This window comes from Scatophagus argus, chromosome 19, assembly GCF_020382885.2.
Source record: "Scatophagus argus isolate fScaArg1 chromosome 19, fScaArg1.pri, whole genome shotgun sequence".
Classification (NCBI taxonomy): Eukaryota; Metazoa; Chordata; class Actinopteri; family Scatophagidae; genus Scatophagus; species Scatophagus argus.
Window position 1 is genome coordinate 2,599,290 of NC_058511.1, and position 20,574 is coordinate 2,619,863.

The following is a 20,574-nucleotide window of genomic DNA, read 5'->3' on the forward strand; positions in this document are numbered from 1 at the left end:
AAAAGAACAACAATCCAACAAAAGGAGGACACTTTGCTTCAGACTTCACAGTAATTGTAGAAGGTGGAAGGAGTGCAGCACAGATGAAAAATGTCTTCTTATTTCTTAAAAAGACACCAAAGGGACACAGAGGACAAGGCACAACAAGGGGATAAAAACAGGAACAACTGCAGCGAGAGAGAACACATCATTTGTTTATGAGCATTAATTTGATGATAAATTCACGTCAGCAGTACTGAATGTCCGTGACATTATCTGTGAATCCTATCTGACAGAGCATCACGAGACGAGCTCCCTTGTTTAGTTCGGAAAGAATTCTGCCTCGCCTCTCGCCTCATCACGTGTCCGGTTTTTCGACTTGCTTTTCGACTGGCTGCTCTCCACAACCACACGACTCCTGCAGAGGCTCCTGGGAGCTGAGGCGGGTTCAGCTGCCCTTTTGTGCTGCAGGTAACAGAATGAATTCCCCTCATTCCACAGACACTCGGTCTGCTCCGGGCGTTTGCTGAGCTAATTGGACTCTGCTCTGCTTCCAGACACACAGTAAGTGCAGGTTTTGTAATGATTATTGTCTGGGAAGATGCCTGCTGCAGTTTGGTGGGTTTTACTCATCAAAACCTGCAATTAATAAATGCTACACTTCACCTTCATTTCAATTCACTCGCTTCCAAATTTATGCTAAATAATAAGAATGTCAATTACGCCTGTTTTATTTATCCACTTATCACCATTTCATTCTGATGAGATATCCAGTGTGTTTCTGTACGAGTGTGAGTTAAGATCAGCATTTCACCAGTGAGCCAAAGAATGTGAGGAGTGTTGGCTGGTTCCTGTCCAAACAGAGAGCAGCGACTGCCAAATGACATCCTCAGGGTCTGTGTTTGTGTCATTCTTAGCCCTGGGAATTTGACTAATTTAGATCAGGGGGCCTTGACTTCCTTTCTGAGGTAATCAAATAGATGAAAAATCTCATAGGAATTTTGACTTGGTGGCTCAACATCCTCTTTGAAAACAAAATGAATAACATGAGGAGGGCCAGCGCGACCTCCTCGACATCCCTGCAAAACAATAATGGATCTTTTTCTCATTTTAAGAGTAAAGAAATAACAACAATAATGTCTCTCCAAGTGGATGTCTCTTCAAGTGGAACTTGAAGAACATGACATCCTTTTCCTTCTCAGATCCTGTGCATAGGCGGTTCATTAACATGCTGGCACCCACAATCACTTGATCATCCCTGAGGTGAGTCTGACGAGGCAGACGTTCAATCAAATGTCAACGTGTCCTGGATGCTCCATGGAAGCTTTCTGCAGGCCTGAGCCACGCAGGTCTCTGACAGCAGGCCTAAACACACGGCCGTCAGTGACAGGCGTCTGCTGCTGTTCAGGATCACTGGAGGAGAGACACACAGGACAGAAAAGGGAGGAGAAAATCACAAATTCACATACTTTTTCTGTGGGCAGTTTTTGTTTTCATGTGAGTTAAAGTATATCTGAAAAAAATCTGCAATCATAAAAACCAAAAAAGTCTCAAAAGCTCAGGTTTTAACCTACAATTGGAGAAAAAGTAAGTGTGGCAAGACATTAAAATGATATTTAATAGACACTTTTTACATAAACTTTTTGGGGCACTACACATCAGCCATACTGCAAATTGCTCTTCATTATTGTGTCAGACAGGAACTCCTCATCAGAGCAGCAGACCATAAAGCAATCAACAACATCTCATTGTGCGCTGCTCACAGTCTGGCTGCCAAACACAATGAGCACAGTTATGTTTCCAAACCTGCTGCTGCAGAAATAAATGATAACACGCAAGAAAATGTGAACTAAAAACCTCTGTGTTATGTAATGGATTTAATTTCATTGTCTGGGGTTCATGTAGTCAGGAGGGGGGGTGGGTGTCGATCTAACAAAAACAGAGTTAGCTGCCACCTGCTGGGGCTTTAAAACGTTGCTTAAAGACTGAAATTCCAGCACCTCCCTCATGTCTCACCAGATCACCAGACAGAAACCTCTAATAATTCTTCAAGTGAATGATGACTTGAATTTCTCTCAGAATTATGGCATTTTCTTGGTCAGTATTGGGTTTATTAGAAATTGCTTCCCTTGTTGCTGGAAGTGGGAGACATGTTTTTGTTTTGTTTGTAAATTGAACAAATCAAGCCTCCAAATCCATATGTCCTCATACCTCTGATAGCCTGTGAGTTTGAGGTGAGCACAAACAGTTTGATGAGGCCCAGACAGAGCGGGGAGTAGTCGTGCTCCCAGATCACAGCAGGGATGAGGAGGACCTTTCCGTAGCAGGACAGCAGCAGGGCTCTGAGGAGCAGGTTGAGCTCGAGGGTCCGGTCCTGGAGGCCACTCACCACCACCCAAAGGAACAACAGCACGCCGCCGCAGAACGCTGACAGCTCTACATGGACGACAGACAGACGTGTGAGACACAGATGGGTCTATTTAACCACAACTGTTAATGACTTTTTAATATAAAAAGTGTTAGCTACTGTTAAAACTGAAGATGGGTGAGAATCAGCAAGATTTAGCCTGTATCATCATGTAATAATGTAATTTTACAGTATCAGTAATTGCTTTAAAAAAAAAAATTAACAATTTGATGTGAAACTTAATGGTACATCTGTCTATCAGGCTAGGATGAACAAAAAAAACTACTCTATCACATGCACCTGTTTAAAAACGTTAATATAAGAGGCAGTACCAGTTAGATTAAAGTATTGAATCAGTGGGTCGGTGGGCTGGCAGACCTCCTGGACAGATAATGTGAATATGACACTGCAGCAGACCCTCGAGGCTCTGCATTCATAGCATTCACTATGGCGGTGTTACGAACAGATTTATAACGGAGCATTGGTTTCTAATCGCCTTACCGAGGGCGGCCAGTCCGAACGTGGCGTAGAAATCCCACTCCTTGGTGTACCTGATAATGTCAGCCGGGTGGCTGCTCTGCTGCGAGCCATGGAGCAGAGACCACCGGAAGTAAGCCTCACACAACAGGCAGAACACACACAACTTCCAGTGGATCTGCAGAGGTGGACGAGGAGGAGATTCACAAAGACACACATGAAGTGTGGCTGACATGACACCATGTGCATGAACAACACCATGCATGAAGAAAGCAAACTAAAGCTCTTAAAGCTTAAGCACACATCCACACGAAGTTATAATTTAGACTGATTTCCTGTTATTTGTACACGTGTATGAGGGAGTTCAAACACTTGATGTTACTTACATTCAAGCTTGTGTTGAACAAAATGTGTCTGAACGCCTGCGTCTTGCACAGAATGGCATCGATGAGGATGATAACCAGGTCATATTCAATGTACTTGTCCACAGGCTTCTGGCACGACTCCTGCCAAAACAGACACACATGCAACGTCAACTCACGTCTAAATAAAGGTTCACCTGTGACTGACATGTCTGACAGCATGATACTGAAGTTATCCTTACTGATAGGGAGGTTTTAAGGCATGTGGTCCCAGCCTGTTTGTTTGTATGCAATATCAGATCACAGCTAACGTTAGTTCAACTATGTTGCCTCATTCAACCAGAACAACCAGTGAAACAGTACGTAGGTGAGGTGACACAATCATTACGTGAACACTGAGCTTTGCCGTTTGTTTCATTAGCATATTATCAGCCATACATAGCTAGAAAAATCATCCTGATCAATCATTAACGTTAATGAAAGACCTAGGTTGGCCAAGTTAGGTCACATCTTAGAAGCAAACCGCGTTAGCTAGCATCTTCATCATTAACGGTAACGTTATACCAGACAACTCAAATCCAAGATGTTAATAGTTAACGCACACATATGGTTATCTTCAGGATGCCGTTACTGTAATCCCTGTGCAACTCCGACGCTTTTTCGTTACATTCAACACACCTAAACTCATCTTTCTTCATCCTTCTCCCTGTGTATACCTACAAACGGCCGCTAGCATGTGAGACAATCAAAGCGGAAGTAAGACGATTCCATACAGGTCCACCTTCAAAATAAAAGTGCAGACTCTCAAAATTCCCGAATTCTTTCGGTTTATATGTTTGGTGACTGAGTCTAATTTTATCTATTTCTTTGGATCCACTGTATATTGTTTTTACTTCACTAAATTCAGAGGAGGATGTTAAACTTTTTCTTCATTACATTTATTCAATGGCTGTTTGTACTTGTTTCTTTGCTGATACAGTTTGTATATTCAGATACGATTAAGTAAAAAATACTGGGTCTACATTTAAGTTCGTATTAAACAATTTTGTTGCTAATTCAGAAAGATCTCTACCTAAACAATGGCGGTAAAAATAACATTGTGCGTACACATGAATGCAACACTAATCCATCCATCCATTTTCTATACCGCTTATCCGTCAGGGTCGCGGGGGAGCTGGAGCCTATCCCAGCTGACTACGGGCGAGAGGCGGAGTACACCCTGGACTGGTCGCCAGTCTGCAACACTAATAATAATACAATTACATTTACATATTCTCCTGTTTAAGCACATTTTATTACTATTACTTCTGTACATTGTGACTGCAGGACTTCACTTATAGTGTAGTATTACTATTTTTATTATTTATATTCTTTGCTTTAACCTTTCTAATTAAATGTAGCTGAGCTAAGTAAAGTTGCACTTATCGGTTTTAATTTGAAAGTTCCAGCGGAAAACCTTTTTGTTTATTCTGCCAGACTTCACGCTGGATGGACCGGTTTGACAGCCGCAAAATGTCATGGGAAATATAGTTTAATCATCTTCTCCGACTCTGGATCACTTGTTAGCCTCCCGGAGGGTTGAGCGGAGAGGGGGGGCGTGTTTGGTCGAACTGCAGAAGCTTCCGCTCTCTGGCGTCACACATGTAACACAACATGGCCCCTGCCAGCCGGGCTGTTGTTGTGGTGGTGCTCTCACTACTGTACCTGTGCCGGTCCGTCTTCGCTTCCGAGTATTTCTCCACTCTCACTTTGTTCAACAATGAGCTCCACAAGCAGGGATGCAGCTCGCTGTCCGAGTGGGAAGAGTACGCGGCTGACTGCGGTAAAGGCTCTCTTTTCGCTGGTACTTTGCCACGTCCTCCCGATTCAACTGTCACAGTGTAACCCGGCTAGCTTAACCGTTTGTAAGCTAACGATAAGGGGCTAAGAACAAGAAGCGGTGGCAGCCCTGAAGGGATAACCGAGATAAGCTCTTGCTCTCGTCGCTAAAGTAACTGTCGTAGGGGTTAAATGGGTTTTGAAACAAAAGACACAGAAAAGAGAGGAGTAACGCGGGAGCGAGAGTATGTTGATGTGTGCGTACATGACAGTGAAGACACTCAAACTCAGTAATAAACTCTCATACAAACTGCAAATTTAGCTCACAGCCCGAGGAAGCGCCACCAGACTCCAGTCAAAAAATGCGTAATTTTGGTGTTGCCGCTAACTTTTAAGATCAAATGTTGGCTTCGGTCAATTGACTGACAGGTGAACTGGTTGTACAAGTTTACGTTCTGTGAAGATCAGTGCTGCTCGCTTTAATCTGCCTCTGTTGAAGTGAAGAGATGTTACGCATACTCAACACTTCAACGCTCCAGCAGTGTTCTCGCATTACGTTTTAGCTCATAATTGTTTTACCTTTTGAAGGCGCTTTTCTTACCTCCTATGCAATCGGCAGGTTCGGTGTAATCCATCTCACCGACCACTGAAGTCAGAGTCAAGTGAAGTGAAGTGAGCTTTCTTTAACTATCAAAGTTAGGCAGCGAAGACTTGACATATCAGTCCATGTCTGTGATTAAACCATTCCACCTCAAATTATTAACGTAACTCTGGTGAAATCTTAAGGAGAGAAGGCGTCACTATGATGGCAGTTACACCTAAATTAATCTTCAAATCTTTGTTTACTGGGGAAGATGTTAGGCCAGCTGCATGTGGTTTGTAAATCGACTAAAACGTGGAAAACTACTAGTCTGGCCCTTTAAGTAATGAACTGAAAGTTTTAGCTTGGTGCTTGGTGTGTGGCTGACTTCACAGAATTATCTTTTTTGAATGCCCAAACAGTGCAGTGTAGATGGTTTTGGTGTGAAGAACTGCGTGGCGTCACTCTAAACCACATTGTTGGACTGCAGTCCGCGGTGGCGGGGGCTCAGGTCTGCTTGACATGTCAGACGCTCTTTTTGCTTTGACATATAAAACAGTTTTAAATGCAACTTGAAAAGCTAATCATTGGGTAGGATGGGAGTCTGCCACCAAATTCACTTTCATGTAATGGCCTGAAATAAGCAGACATATTAAAAACTGTGCTGAGTTGAATGTTTGTCTTTTCAGAGTCCTCAATCTTACAGTTGGAGGACCCAGACTGTGAAGAGGGCAGCAACCCGCCCTGTGAGTCAGTCTTCTCACTTAATGCAGAGAAGATCCTGGTGAGATCATGCACACACACTCACACACACACACACACACTCACACACTCACACGCTAACCAGATATAGAACAGCCGCCGTCTGTTACTGTTTCCTGTACAAAAAAGTGAAGTGTTTTTGTTTGAAAAGCACAACGCTGCTTCATGTGCTAAATGTTTATTAAAGGTATATTACGCAGAATTTGCCAGTTGTTGTTTGTACGCACACCAGTGAGCGATTGGTTTGATATTCTGATATTTCGAGTTAAATATTAATGACAGTTGTGTCCCTGGGACCTTTTGGACGTTGTTCTCTGTTGGCTCATTTTGATGATGTTGCTTTCTCTTGGCGCTCTGATAAAGCTGTTCGTGAAGCCCAAATTGCTTCCACAGCAACTTTTGCATGCAGCCAAATTTGCATCTTGTAATGGTGCATACGTTATGCCATGCTGCCACTCTCCATGTGGGATTACACAGTAAATGCAACATGGCACTTTGAGAATGAGAGAAAACCAGCCTTTTGATGTGTCACATAAATACATTTGAAAAGATGTTTTTTTTGCTCATTATCACCCTGAGAGATGCTTGTTAACGTAGCTTGTTATTTTTAACTCACCAAGATGTCCTTGACTCAGGCTTTAAGAGCATTTTAGAGCATTTTTGTCCCACTTTACATACATATTAACTATACTTTTTTGGTGAAAAGTGTCATCAGATCCTATGAGTGTCAGACAGACAGATTTTCTGTTTTTCTTCTTCATTTGGTCGGCTTCTCACAGGAAACCTTGATTGTGTTTCCTGTGTGTCAATCTCTTCGCATGTTTTTTTTTTTTTGTTTCTTTGTTTTTTAGTTACTTACATGTGTTGTTTTGTTGTTCTTGTCTGTACCTCTCACAGAACCAAGCCAAGTTATTCATAGAACAGAAAAAAATCCCCTTCCCTGTAGATAACCACAGCACAAACGAAGAACTTGGTAAGTTTGCACCTTGTTCTAAACACAAACCTTGTTGAAGCCGAACAGGTTTCTGTTACTTTGCTGTGTTTTCTTCATCATCATCATCTGCTCTGTCGTTGCAGCTATAGGCTACGTTCTGATAGGCAACGGCCTTTATGATGAAGCCATCAAACACTTCTCGCTCTTATTACAGGTGTGTTTGCAACTCGAGACGCAGAAATTCACTCTCAGTAAAATCTTTAGGCTTGCAGCAGCTGCTTTGTCACCGCCTCTCTGTACAGCCTAGAATCAAAACATATTTTCATTGTGTTCGAGCCAAGAACATGTTCCTGACGTGTTGTGTCCTTGATAAAGGGCGACCCAGAGCTGGTCAGCGCCATCTATGGGAGAGGAATAGCTTATGGCAAGAAAAGTCTACAGGTAAGTGACAGTTACAGCTTGTATTTTATGCCACTATAATTTCTTTGCACCTTGTAACTGTAACTGTGAAGTGGGGACGCGTCAGTCATCTTTAGATATGTCGGTGGTCGGGTCCAGGAGAGTATTTAAAGCGACATAAACCAAATAATGACGCTGTGACTAAGATACGAAGGCTTTCTTTCCAAAGCAGTGTGTGCTTGTGTGGGAGAAAGTGCCGCTGCTCCGTTATGTGAGAAACATACGCCATTCAGTGCTGTGCTGTGCTGTGCTGTGGTGTGCTGTGCTGTGGTCAGGGCCTTCGGATTATTCATAGCAGATGACTCATACTTCACAAGTTACACAATGCTGCGCGTGTTGCCTGTAAACCTCAGTCACAGTAAATCTTGATTTAATTAGTGCACTGCCACTCACGTTGGGTTTTGTGCCAATATGCCCTCAACATTTATTACAAGGCCACACATTTTGTGACACCCACACTGGTATTTTGCAGTGTAAGGAGTTGTTATCTGTGTGCATTTTTTGGATGCCTTTGGTATTTCTAAATAAAAGGCGTCCTGAGCTTTGGCGACAGCAGCAGTTTCAGGTGAACGCAGCGTGACTCAGTGTGTCTTCCAGTGAGTGTGTTTTTAGCTGTGTGTGGCTCCACCCATGGTTTTTCGTTCACTGTACATCAAGGCTCATGTCAACAAAACAAAACTGCCTCTTCCCTTCCCGTGTCTTCACGCCAGGACATCAAGAATGCTGACTTGGCGTTGTACGAGCTCAACCGAGTCATCACTCTGGAGCCCAACTGGCCGGAGGTCTACGAACAGAGAGCAGAGGTGAGGTGCAAAAAGGAGACCGACGTGCCCGAAGTCCTTTGTTATAGGTTGACCTCTGAAGCTCCTTCAGGTGTGCAAGAAGTTTATTTTCACAGGAGGTTTCAAGTGCCTTATCAGTGTAAGACGACAGCTCTTGGCAACAGTGGACATAAATTACAGTGTGATAAAATTTTCTGAATTTAGAATTTATTTGCTGTAGTTAGAACTTAGCTGAAAAAATGTCACCTGAATGCATCTCTGGAGTAAACAAAGTGATGTGACACTAGGAGTAGAATAGTCACCCACTCTATCTACCAGGGATAGTGAATCGCATCAGCATTTTTGTATAGTTTGTCATCTCTTCTGCCATTTTTTCCCACCCAAAACCGAATGAAAAGACGTGACTATCAGGATGTTATTTCAGTGCTTGGGGTTTATCTTTGCATTTCGTTGCTCCTTTAGATTCTGTCTCCTCTGGGTCGCATCAGTGAGGCTCTGGCTGATCTGACCAAAGCCATCCAGCTGCAGCCCTCAGCCCGTCTCTACAGACACAGGGGGACGCTGCTCTTCATCTCAGAGGTCTGATTATCAAATGTTCTCAGTGTGCACGTGTACATGAATGCCCTCATGGTGCCATAAGCTGATCCAGAGCTTCGCCTTCCCACCAGGACTATGTGACAGCGATGGAAGACTTCCAGCAGTCTTTAGAGCTGAAGAAGAATCAGCCTATCGCTATGCTGTACAAAGGCCTCACCTTCTTCCACAGGGGCATGCTCAAGGTAAGTTACTCACTGACTCCAGATTTTGAGCTGAGGACTCCCTGAGCTTTCCAGCCAAACAGCTGAGCAGTCAGCCCTTTGATTAAAATGCACTTCGGCAGCTCCACTAAATCATTGCTCCATGCATGGTGAGGGAATTCTTCCAGATAAACCATATTTACGGTGTTTCTCACACAGAGAAATGCAGAGTTGTGTCTGTCTGTCTGTCTGTCTGTCTTTTTTCTCCAGCTGCTGACTTTTATCCAGTCACATGTTTTCTCACCTCTGCTGACGGTTGCCTCACTAACTTCCTGTATAGCCCCCAGAGGCAGCTGACTGTGAACAACAACAGCACTCTGAAAACAGTGGAAAAAGAGCCAGCAGAACTTTTGAAACTAGTTGTTAGTCAGATCATAAGGAGTAGCACGGTGTACTAAGTGCTACCAAGAACTGGACTTCAGTTCTGTGTCACGATAGCGGAATCTGCTGCAGCTTGTCCTCATGGAAACAAAGTCAACATTGCACAATCTGCTTGTTATCAGTACAGTTCTGTGAGAGAGGAGAACGCTGTGAATGTTCCCTTTGTCTGCTCACCCTGTAGGTGCCTCCTTCTCCTGCGTTTCATGTCATGGCAGCATTCTTCACTGCTATATTGCAAGAGTTTGCAGTAGCTAAATATCACATTTTGTAGTTAATGTTTTGAGTTGGCGACACTAATCTCAGGTGTCCACCTTGAAACATATGATATTGATCTTCTGTGCTGCCGGGCTGAACGTGCATGAAGCCTCCACCTGTTAAGAGTCTGTAGCTCCTCTGCAGCAACATCCAGATTTGAGGCTTTGCAGTCCACCACGAGCTCATTGGTTTGGATGAAACTGAGCTGCAGGTGCTTGTCCTTACACCATGTGACGAAGCTCTCTGTCAGTCACGTACGAGTCTGGACTGCAGCTGTGTGGAGGTGATTCTGCTCAGCATGGCTCCTGTCATGTCTTTAGATCTGGGGGTTAAGCAGTTGCATTTTGTCAAACAGTTCAGGTTTTTCAAATCTGTGCTCAAGGGGAAGTATCAGATGGCCCATTTTACCTTTGTCTGTCTGTATGGCCAACAGAATGATAGTTCCTCTGTGTGTCTCCCCCAGATATTATCAAATGTGAGCAACATCCCAATCGACACGGTCCCGATAAACCGTCTGAACCTGAATCTGCTGAGTCTTTAGTCTAACCATGTGTTCCCTGTTGCAATATCCTGTGTTGTCACTCAGAATGCTCGTCGTGTTTTCCCTCATCAGGAAGCCATTGAGACGTTCAAAGAAGCACTGAAGTTGAAATCTGACTTCATAGATGCCTATAAGAGTCTGGGACAGGCCTACAGGTACAGAAAAGTCTGCAATATTCGCTGTCTTTTCACTTCCTTTTCACCCTACGGGTAAACCCAGTGTGTGTGTTTGTGGTTGAGGAATTGAGAGTCCTGCCTTATCTTTCCCCCTCTGCCTGTCTAACCAGCACTGCTGCTCTGTTGGCATCTTCCTCTTTTCAGAGAGCTGGGTGATTTTGAGTCAGCGATGGAGAGCTTCCAGAAAGCCCTCATGCTGGACCAGAACCACATTCAGTCTCTTCAGCTCCGAGGCATGATGCTGTACCACCACGGCTCGCTGCAGGAGGCCATAGGCAACTTCAAGGTGCCCACACCTGAATAGTTTGATCCTCCTTTGCACTTGTTTTTGGTTTTTTTGCTCTAGTGGTCAAATCACATTTCAACTGCAGCTGGTCACACAAACAAACTGTAGCATCCACTTCTTCAATACTGTATAATACCTTAAACTGTGCCCTGCAGGCTGTTGTCAGTCCATCCGTTTTTGATCCGTTTGGATTTCCTCTCTTCCCGCTCGTTGTCCAGAGGTGCCTTCAGTTGGAGCCCTACAACGAGGTGTGTCAGTACATGAAGGGGTTAAGCCACGTGGCGATGGGGCAGTTCTACGAGGGCATCAAAGCCCAGACCAAAGTCATGTTGAACGACCCCCTGCTGGGACAGAAGGCCAGCTCCGAATACCTCAAAGTGAAATACCTCAGAGGTCAGTGTCCCCGCGTGCACACACATGAACACACACATGTAAGACACTAATTAACAGAAAAGTGCTGTTGATCATGTTCCAATAAATTAAATAAAAAATTGCCAATGTCAGTCAACAGTAAATTCTGTCACTTATTTTGAAAACTACACCTTATTTTATATACTCTTTAAGGTCAGAAAAGGTAAAATTTCAGATTAAATTAAAAACTTTCCACCGATAACATAAATCATTTGTGGTCATCTTATGTTGGATCGTATATTCTTGCCCCCCGCTTTGCCTTTTTCTTCTACCAGAGTACTCTCGATACCTGCACTCCCACCTTGACATCCCAGTAGCGGAGTACAACGTGGACCAGGATCTACCAGGGAACTTTAAGAATCATTGGGCCAAGAACCTGCCGTTTCTAATAGAGGACTATGAAGAACAACCCGGCCTGCAGCCACATATCAAGTAGGTTTGATGGGTCCATTACAGCTGATTCACGCCTGGAGCAGTAACTTTTAACACTAATCTGTCCTTTGCATACAAATGTTACTCTGCTACAGTTACTGTTAGAGCTGTGGCAGTAATTTCCTGAGCTGAAGCTTTCGGCATTTGTTCTGATAAAAAGTGTTTCTGGTCGAAAGCTGACACCTGCCCTGTTTTTCATATGTGATCAAAGTGTTACTCAGGCAGATCGCTTTTCGCTCCTCTGCCAACAGGCTCAAAAGCAGTTTATTATAAAGCAGTTTCAGAAGATTGTTCATCCTCTCCGTGTCTTCCTGCCTTTGTGGTTTGCAGGGACGTGCTGCCGCAGAACTTCGACAGCTACAGCAGTGAAGTTCAGAAGCTGATCTGCACAGCCGACCACCTGGGGGCGCTAATGCAATACGACACTCCTGGTTTCCTGCCCAACAGGAGGATACACAGAGGTGCCACAGATAAATGCTGTAGTTGATTCACACAATTTAGGTTTGAGCAACCAGCAGTGAAAATAAGAGTTGTTTGCACGTTTTTCAGCCATGGGTTTAGCAACGCTGGAGGTGATGCAGGCGATGCATCGGACGTGGAGCAACTCCAAAGTGCGAGTCAACGGCAAGACCCGGCAAATGCAGTGGAGGGACATGTTTGACATAGCTGTCAAATGGAGGAGGTGAGGTTTTTAACTTTGATTAGCCCCCTTCACAAATGCAAAGATTTATATGTCAGGGAGAAATTAATATTATTTATATGGGTGACTCGCACTTTTAACAAAATGACATTTTGGCACAATGTCTTTACTTTCACTCAAGTACGACTTCGGGGTACTTTTTGCAGTACTGGTTCAACTGAGAACTGAGAAGTCAGTCACGAAAATCCCCAAACTGTTAGATTTCAATCACTTTTGTTCGCACATCATGGTTTGCTTATAGCATAAAACTAAACAGACCAAACAGAAGACACTTTTCCACTGTCCCTCCGACCACAGAAGACAAGTCACCTCCAACCGAGGACTCTTTTGCTCCTGAGCTGATGGGGTGTCAGTGTTAACAGACTAAACAGGCTTTTCCCTGTGCTTGTAGGATCGCAGATCCAGACCAGCCGGTCCTGTGGTTAGATCAGATGCCCGCTAGGAGTCTCAGTCGTGGCTTCAACAATCACATCAACCTCATCAGGTAACAACTTGGCTCCGAGGACAGTCTCCGCACTGTCATCAGTCCCTTGAGCAACTTGAATTTCCTCGTGTCCTAATAGTACTTGGTAGTGCAGAAACATGGAGTCAGATTCTCTGACATACGAGCCAGTTTGCTCAGTGTTTAATTCATTACGGCTTTGGTTCTGACAAGCTCACTGAAAGCATTTCTTTCAGTTTGTTGAAATCTTTTATGTCTTTTGTTGTCTCCAGGGGACAAATCATCAACATCAGATACCTGGCGTACTTCGACAACATCCTGGACTTCATCAAAGACCGAATACTGGTGTACCACGGGTAAATCACACCAAAACTTCATAATATTCTGCACTGCTTGGGTTGCTGCAATATTTTTAATTCTTTCCTTCTGCATACATTAAAAAACTAAATGAACAACAAATTGCCCTGAAAGAATCAAACTCAGATTTAGCTGCATATCAGCGTGTCTCACATCAATTATTTGACAGCACTTATGTTGCCTGGGAAGCAGATTTATGTAAGTTATTTTTACCTCCAGGCTTTATTCATTTTGCAAGAGAGCGTTGAGGAAGTGAATTTAAACGACTCTTCATCACTCACTCTTCTGCTGATTCCTAACTGACAAGTTCTCGTCTTCTGTCTTAGGGCGTACAACCCCAGAGGACTCCTGGAGGTCCGCCAGGCTCTGGAAAATGTGAATAAAGTAGAAGATCTGCTTCCCATCATGAAGGTAAGGACAAAAAAGCGGGAATATTTGTTCTTAAGACAAAGTTATGAGTGCATGTCTGAACTCAGTTTCTGATATACATAACGGGGGCTCTCAAATCAAGGTCCAATCAGGCTTCTTTTTCTATTTATTTATTCAGTTTTTGGCCTCAAAGCCGTTGAGCAGTAAAAACCCCAGGATGGGTGTTTGTGTGTTTGTGTGTTTGTTTCCTGAAGCAGTTCAACAGTAAAACCAGAGATGGCTTCACGGTCAACTCCAAAGTGCCCAGCATGAGGGATCCTGGGAAAGAGTACGACGGTTTCACCATCACCATCACTGGAGACAGGTACCGTCACATGAATGCAGCGGGTGAAACTGATATTTGTGTCCCCATTTGAATAAAATATAATGAGAAAATAACACTTTAGCCCAAGCTTGAATAAATATATGTGGGATTAGAAAAATATAAATATTTGAACATTAAAAATAAGAGGATTAAAGACTAGTGTGCAGCATTTCTGAAGGCCATACAGTGTGTGAAAGTACAGGAGCATTGATGTCCGGTAGTCCGGCTGGTTATTTAGTTTAAAGCTCATTCTAACAGCTGACCTGGTGTCAGTCAGGTTTCCAGTGTGTTTGGCCGACGATGACGCAAGACCATTTAACAATTCCCACTTCTGATCTGCTTTCTGTGCTTTAGAGTGGGCAACATGTTATTCTCAGTAGAGACCCAGACGACAGAAGAGCGGACGCAGCAGTACCAATCAGAGGTGGAGTCCATCTACAAAGACCTCACAGCCAAAGGAAAAGCACTGATGCTCTCCACTGAACTAGGGGTGAGCCCGTGCAGCAGTTGTTTTTATCGCTAACATGGTTTTTTAATTTGGGTGAAGTGACCCTTTAAATTGTTTTGCTGGGGAGGGAAAATGACATGAAACATAAACAGGAAAATAGTGAAGCAGGCTCAGATTCAACACACGATATCTTACATCAAGGCATCAGTTAGTGCAGCTGTTTCCCCCCCATCAGCGCCTGATGGGGGGATTCTCTCCTCGTTTCCTCTTTCTCGTTCTGCAGGAATATCATAGATTTCAGTTTTCTAGATAGGCAAACTAGGGAGGAAATCTAATTAATGTTCTGGAGTAATTTTACACAGGATTGCTGCAGGATGTGTCTTCCAGCTGGCTGCTGCAAACTCTTCATCTTAAATATTATCAAACCATGCTCTGTCTGTTCTCTGTCTGTCTGTTCGGTGCAGTTTGTTCAGCCTTCTGTTGTTGTTACTGGCTTTCTACTGATGGCTGCGATAGAAGCAGAGTCCCTGTTGTTATAACGGCTAGACAAAAGGCTTTTGACTCTGCCCTGAAACGGATACCTGAAACAATGTGAACAACCCGTCTGTGTTTTGTCTCGGCCCTCTCTGCTTTCACCCTGCCTTGATACACTCAAAACAAAGATAATGTAAAAGAGTGCAGACAGTTCCACATGGACAACATGTACCTGACAGTCGACTCTGTGTTTACCTTTGTCCTTTCAGGATGCAGATGCTGTGTGTAACCTGATCCTCTCCTTGGTTTATTACTTCTGCAACCTCATGCCCCTCTCCAGGGGGTCCAGGTAAACAGCCTGCAGGCCTCACAACATATATTTTTTCATATATATCATTTCAGGACACACAAGGTGAATTTACATTACAGTAGAACTTCAGTGGATGTATTGGTGATTTGATCCTCAGACCTTGTGGATTTGAGGTCTTGCTTCTGTCTTCTCTAAATTTTCCTGCTTGGAGAACAGCATGTCCCACCTTCAGTTTGCTACAGAGCAGGCTAAGTTTAAACTGTAATCGTGATACCAGGATGTAATAATGTTGTCCTCCACAGTGTGGTGGCTTACTCAGTCTTAATGGGGGCTCTGATGGCCAGTGGGAAGGAGGTCATCGGAAGGATCCCGAAAGGAAAGGTAAGCATAAATCCACCTCAAAGCTCCTGAGTCACTGTTACATCAGAGTCTTCACTGAAGCGTCACTCAAACCTGTTATGGCTTTTTTATTTAACAGAGTGGTTTCAATTCAGCACAAGCTCGCCATCAGATTAAAGTTGTTGGTTACAAGGTGAAAGATGCACAAGAGTTTAAACTCGTGTCTTTGTTCACCTTTATCATGATCACTGTATGGTAGTGGAGTATAAGTACAAAGCAGTAGAGAATGGAAATACTCAAGTGAGGCTCAAGTACCTCAGAACTGCACTGAAGTACACTACTTGGCTACACTTAAATGTGCTTTTCACTGCTGGCTTTCCAGCTGTGATATCTCCTCCTCTCACACACCAGGTGCTGGATATCTGCCTCTTTCTGTAAATGAAATGTCACACCTGTGTGTGAATGACAAAAAGCCACGTCGCTCGAACACGCAGCTTGAAGGGCTACAGTGTGTCAGCGAGTCGACTGTCCTCGTATCGTCCAGCTGTCTGTTGACTCGACTATAGGACATCTGGTGATTCATGGATCTCAACAAATGAATAAAACCTTTGACTTGGATGAAACAAATTGAGAGAACAAAGATAAACAAGACAAAACCTGCAGCTGGACCGCGTGCTGAACTGAGGCCAGACCGCCACACGTGTCTTTAACGCGAACAGTGTGATGTTAAATGTCAGTGTGTGGTTTCCTTCAGTGTCTTTAAGTGTACTAAAACATCGTATCACACGATGCAGTCAGGCTGAGTTGGAGTCAGAAAAGGCAGCACATTTCAGTCATGTTTGATTTGTTTCAGCTGGTGGATTTTGAAGCCATGACGACACCCAGTCCAGAAGGCTTCAGTAAGACAGCAAAGAGCTGGATGAACCTCAAGAGGTGGGAACGAAACATGCTTTTTGTTTTCTTCCTCTTCCTGGCAGAGACGATTTAAAAACAAAAACAAAACACTTTTGTCGCTCCACAGTTTGCCAGCTTGGTACCAGAGTCTTCCGTCCGTAGCAGAGACATTCCCGTCGACCAGAACGATGATCGAGGTTCTAAACACAGACTCGTCCTCACACTGTCCAAAGAAGTCCTAACACGGCTTCGAGCAGACGCAGAGAGAAGTCGGTTTCATGAAGTCTTAATCGCGGAGCTTCTACACTGGGCAGAACAACAGGAACCAAATCTTCTGCAGCCCAAACTTAAACTGGACTCAGTTCACCGAAAGCCTCTTAGCTCGAATGATTATTGTGCAGATTTTAAGACAGAAAATCAAAGTGCTACGTGGCACATTTCGAACGTGTCTCTTCCTCTTTTTCCTGACATTGTTAGGTTTACAGAAAACAGCAGTTAATCTTATTTGTAAATCGGATCAGCCCCACAAATCCTGCTCTCCTCTCCGTCATCTTCACCCACACACGACTCTTAACACCACACGTGAAAAGTTTGACTTCTTGCATCACCTGTGCTGGATGCTTTCAAATTCACTGAAGGCCAGTTTTGTCGCAGAACCTGAATTTTGACTGACATAAAAACTGATTTCCTTTACAAAAAGAGCAAAAATCACTGAGATGTTTTGTTAAGGTGTTAACTGGACGAGTGCTCATCAAGTCTCTGCAGTTCTTATCTTTATAAAATACTTTCAGCTCACAGAATGTGTTTAGTCAACGTTTGTGGTTTTAAAGTTCAGCTTTGAAGCTGCTGTTGAACATTTTTGGCACAACACGACGTCGAATTTGTCCCAGCTGTTTGGGGAAGATGACGGAGAACTTTTCTGGGATGCAGAAGTGATTGTGTTCACCCTCACTTTTTCTCTGCTTTATAGGCTTCACACTGAAACACCCAAAGCACAAAGTCCATCTCATGAACCGTCAGCATGAACCCTTATGTCACATAGCCGTGGTTAAAATCTTGTTCAGCATTCGAGATTGCGATTGGCACTTTATACTTGTTTTTTAACCACACACAGAGTCCAGCCTATCAGCAGAAAAGAAGTTCAGGGATTTTAAAAAACATAAAACAAAAACGTTCAGGGCTATTGAATTCCACTTGGATACTTGAAGCAGTCTCTTTTATTTTGTTTTCTCGACACTTGCAGGAAGTGTCACCCCTGCTTTGTTTTTAATGTGACCAAGAAAGCTTTGGCTGCTGATCTGACAAGAGCAACAGTCAGATTTCATTGAGAACCACTTGTTCTAGGGCTGAAAAGATTTGCCAGATAATCGATTATGTGAGCAAAAGAAAATTACTAAAAGTCAGAAAGTGGAGAATCAAGTATTTAATTCACTGGATTTCAGTTTGCCTGAAAGGGAAGGTTTGCTGTTTTTCTGAGCTTGTCTTTCTAAAACAACAACAACAGTTTTCCTGCCTTACCTGAAAAGCTGTGAAGTGGTATATTTCCATTTTTTAAGTCCATTTAATTAGTTTAATGAGACTCTTATGTCATACACTTAGTAAAACTCAAAACTGCATACGCGAGCAACAGAAATGGAGACTCGTGAATGTTCTCTGACTGTTGGGTCTTGTCGAGGTCTCATTACAGATGAGGGAAAAGCACACCACATGCTGTTATGTTCTTTGCCGTCATTCCTTTTGCTCGCTTTGGATGGCATCTGTGTTTGTCACGTTTCTTCGTTCCTTTGGGATTTCTCATGATTTCACAGCCTTTCTTTGAGACGCCTCAGAGTAATAGTTGGGGGAGAAAAGAGCTCAGGTCCCTCCAGACGTCTTAACCATCAAATGCTGTCTGTATGATGTTTGTCCTGGTCCTCCGAGGGGAAGTTAAGGAGATGTGATGTTTACTTGCAGCAGCCTTATGAAACAAAATACTTGAGCGAGTGATGTTGAGGCTACATTGGTGTGTATACAGCTGCTGCCTGTGTTGTTTAATGACCCATCGATGTTGGTTTGAGCACGAGGAGGAAAGCAGGGAGCTCACAGAATGACCTGAAAGTATTCAGTCTTTTGAACAAATTTCAACAACTTTCTTTGTCTTTAATTGCAACACTTAATGAATTTTAGGCCTTTAAATGCTCAAATGTCGTGACCGAAAGTCATGTGAGTGCTGCAGGAGTTCTTAACTCAACGTCCAGTATCCTAATTTGGTCATTTAATTCAATACTTTCCTCAATGTAAGAACAAATGGATGGGTTCACATCTGCTTTATTTTCTGCATCACTGGCAGTCAAAGTCCTGCACTTGTGTTGCTTTGCGTCATGTTTATTTGTTCACATATCAGTGATTGTGCTGACTGGTTGCCATTTTCTTCACTGCACTGGGTGACTCGATCACCAAGTGCTTCAGTGAGCTTCAGAGCTTAAAACTTGAAGGAGGGAATGTTTTATTGAACGAGTGAATGGATGTTCAGCAGTCAATAAAACTGGATGACAGTTTTGACAGACTCTGCTCTTCTTCTTCCACAGATTTTTAATCCTCAGAGGAAGTCCTATGGGAGCTCGGTTCTGCTAAGATGTGACAAAAACAATAAAAAGTTGAGGAAGGATGTGATAAAAGTACTCAGCGCTGAGGTACTTTGTTAAATCTGGTCAATTGTATGTCAAAATGAGGAGATACTGAGTGCAACTTTTGACTTTTTCAGGTAAAATTATGATAGTCAACCTTCTGACAGGTTGAAATGAAAAGATGTTGGGTTAGGCAAACTGTTAGGTAAACTGATTTTTTTTTTTTTTAAATGAACCAAAAAATTTTGGATTAAATAAGATTAAGTTCTTTTACAAATGGAAAATTCAGTATTATTGTAATACTGTGTAAAACGTACATGGGATTTTAATTTTAGAATAATTCCCTAATTACTCCAAGTTTACTGAAAAGAAACAAGGCACTTTTATTTCAGGTGGCAAACCTTCTGTTGATTAAAAACAATTATATCACATATATTATATTATATAACATAAATAATATTTATTTTGACATTTAAAGAGACAAACTATAGATGGGAGTGTGAACCACATACTGTTATTTTCTTTACTAAGATTAGCTTGAATTTCCTGCCATTTTTGTTTGTCAGGTTTCACTGAATTTTCTTACGATCTCATGGATTACATTAGTTTGTATATCCGTCAGATGTTTGACATCCCAAGTCAACATTTTGACCAAATTGCAGTTATGAGACAGCTGTGACGACTCCGGCTGTGACTCGTATTTCCTTGTTTTTGCCCAGTCTTCCTTGTGTCCACTCCTGATTCGTGACACCTGGTGGTCCTCCACACCCGTGCACCATTCCCTCATCAAGCCTTCACTACCTGAAGAGCCAGTACAATGTGCAGTATAGTATTTTTATGATGTAGCAGATTCTGTTCTGTGTTGTGTAATAGCATGGTTTGAGTCCGGGACACTTTGATCAAAGTGAGAAGCCGCTCGACTGGTTTAACTTCACTCTCATCATAATTATTCACTCAGAAAAAAAACAAGATTTGACTGTTTTAAACTTTGAAGTGCATGTTCACTCCCTGTTGGTCCAGAAGAACATCCTGAACGACACCCTTGTGTCGATTAACAAAACATGTTAAGGTTCTGTAATGGTTAGCTGAAATCACCAACACCAACATTCAAACTTAAAAATCATCACCACTCACAGAGTAAAAACTAATAACTCCAGAGGACAGAAGGGGTTAAAGGCACAACTGCATGCAGCAGCAGGAATAAATATAAATAAGCAAAAAAACATTAAGAGTATGTAAAAATCAAATCAAGTCAGATTTGCTGAATATTATTTAGAAGCGTTGCTTAAATGATATAAAAGTACACTTAAGTATATTTCGTTGTACCAAAACGTACCAACGTAGGATGGATACATTAGATGGATAGATAATTTGATCCTGAGGGAAATTCAAGATTAACATGTATGTTGGTTAATAAAGTTTTATCTTAATA

The 20,574-nt window shown here is 42.8% G+C and overlaps 2 protein-coding genes across 4 annotated transcripts; one reads left to right on the top strand and one right to left on the bottom strand.

The window, feature by feature from the left end:
• Window positions 1–178: 178 nt before the first annotated feature.
• On the bottom strand, window positions 179–3,998 carry arv1 (ARV1 homolog, fatty acid homeostasis modulator). Its single transcript, XM_046372826.1, has 5 exons — window positions 3,828–3,998; window positions 3,250–3,369; window positions 2,888–3,041; window positions 2,191–2,415; window positions 179–1,392 (listed from the first exon to the last, which is right to left on the bottom strand). The coding sequence occupies exons 1-5, from the start codon at window positions 3,921–3,923 to the stop codon at window positions 1,265–1,267; spliced, it is 723 nt and encodes a 240-aa protein (XP_046228782.1). The 5' UTR covers window positions 3,924–3,998; the 3' UTR covers window positions 179–1,264.
• A 731-nt stretch (window positions 3,999–4,729) lies between these two features.
• ttc13 (tetratricopeptide repeat domain 13) lies at window positions 4,730–19,075 on the top strand. Of its 3 annotated transcripts, none has more exons than XM_046372714.1 (23): window positions 4,730–5,068; window positions 6,313–6,407; window positions 7,283–7,358; window positions 7,463–7,533; window positions 7,695–7,760; window positions 8,489–8,581; window positions 9,023–9,139; window positions 9,229–9,339; window positions 10,607–10,689; window positions 10,855–10,996; window positions 11,215–11,389; window positions 11,683–11,839; window positions 12,170–12,300; window positions 12,389–12,521; window positions 12,931–13,023; window positions 13,254–13,337; window positions 13,665–13,749; window positions 13,965–14,071; window positions 14,426–14,561; window positions 15,263–15,342; window positions 15,606–15,684; window positions 16,496–16,575; window positions 16,664–19,075. In XM_046372714.1, the coding sequence occupies exons 1-23, from the start codon at window positions 4,879–4,881 to the stop codon at window positions 16,776–16,778; spliced, it is 2,499 nt and encodes an 832-aa protein (XP_046228670.1). In that variant the 5' UTR covers window positions 4,730–4,878; the 3' UTR covers window positions 16,779–19,075. The 3 variants fall into 3 exon arrangements, with proteins under 3 accessions (XP_046228670.1, XP_046228669.1, XP_046228671.1); XM_046372713.1 differs by having other exon boundaries at window positions 4,731–5,068; window positions 13,962–14,071; XM_046372715.1 differs by having other exon boundaries at window positions 4,733–5,047; window positions 13,962–14,071.
• Window positions 19,076–20,574: the final 1,499 nt, after the last annotated feature.

Excerpts from the sequence above, each read along its gene's own strand:
- ttc13 (XM_046372713.1), top strand. The coding sequence starts at position 4,879 with ATGGCCCCTGCCAGCCGGGCTGTTGTTGTGGTGGTGCTCTCACTACTG. Across the intron at positions 9,140-9,228 it reads CGCTGCTCTTCATCTCAGAG|GACTATGTGACAGCGATGGA; the intron begins GTCTGATTATCA and ends CCTTCCCACCAG. Across the intron at positions 11,840-12,169 it reads GGCCTGCAGCCACATATCAA|GGACGTGCTGCCGCAGAACT; the intron begins GTAGGTTTGATG and ends TGTGGTTTGCAG.
- arv1 (XM_046372826.1), bottom strand. The coding sequence starts at position 3,923 with ATGAAGAAAGATGAGTTTAGGTGTGTTGAATGTAACGAAAAAGCGTCG. Across the intron at positions 3,370-3,827 it reads TCCTGAAGATAACCATATGT|GAGTCGTGCCAGAAGCCTGT; the intron begins GTGCGTTAACTA and ends CTGTTTTGGCAG. Across the intron at positions 1,393-2,190 it reads AAACTCACAGGCTATCAGAG|TGATCCTGAACAGCAGCAGA; the intron begins GTATGAGGACAT and ends TCTCTCCTCCAG.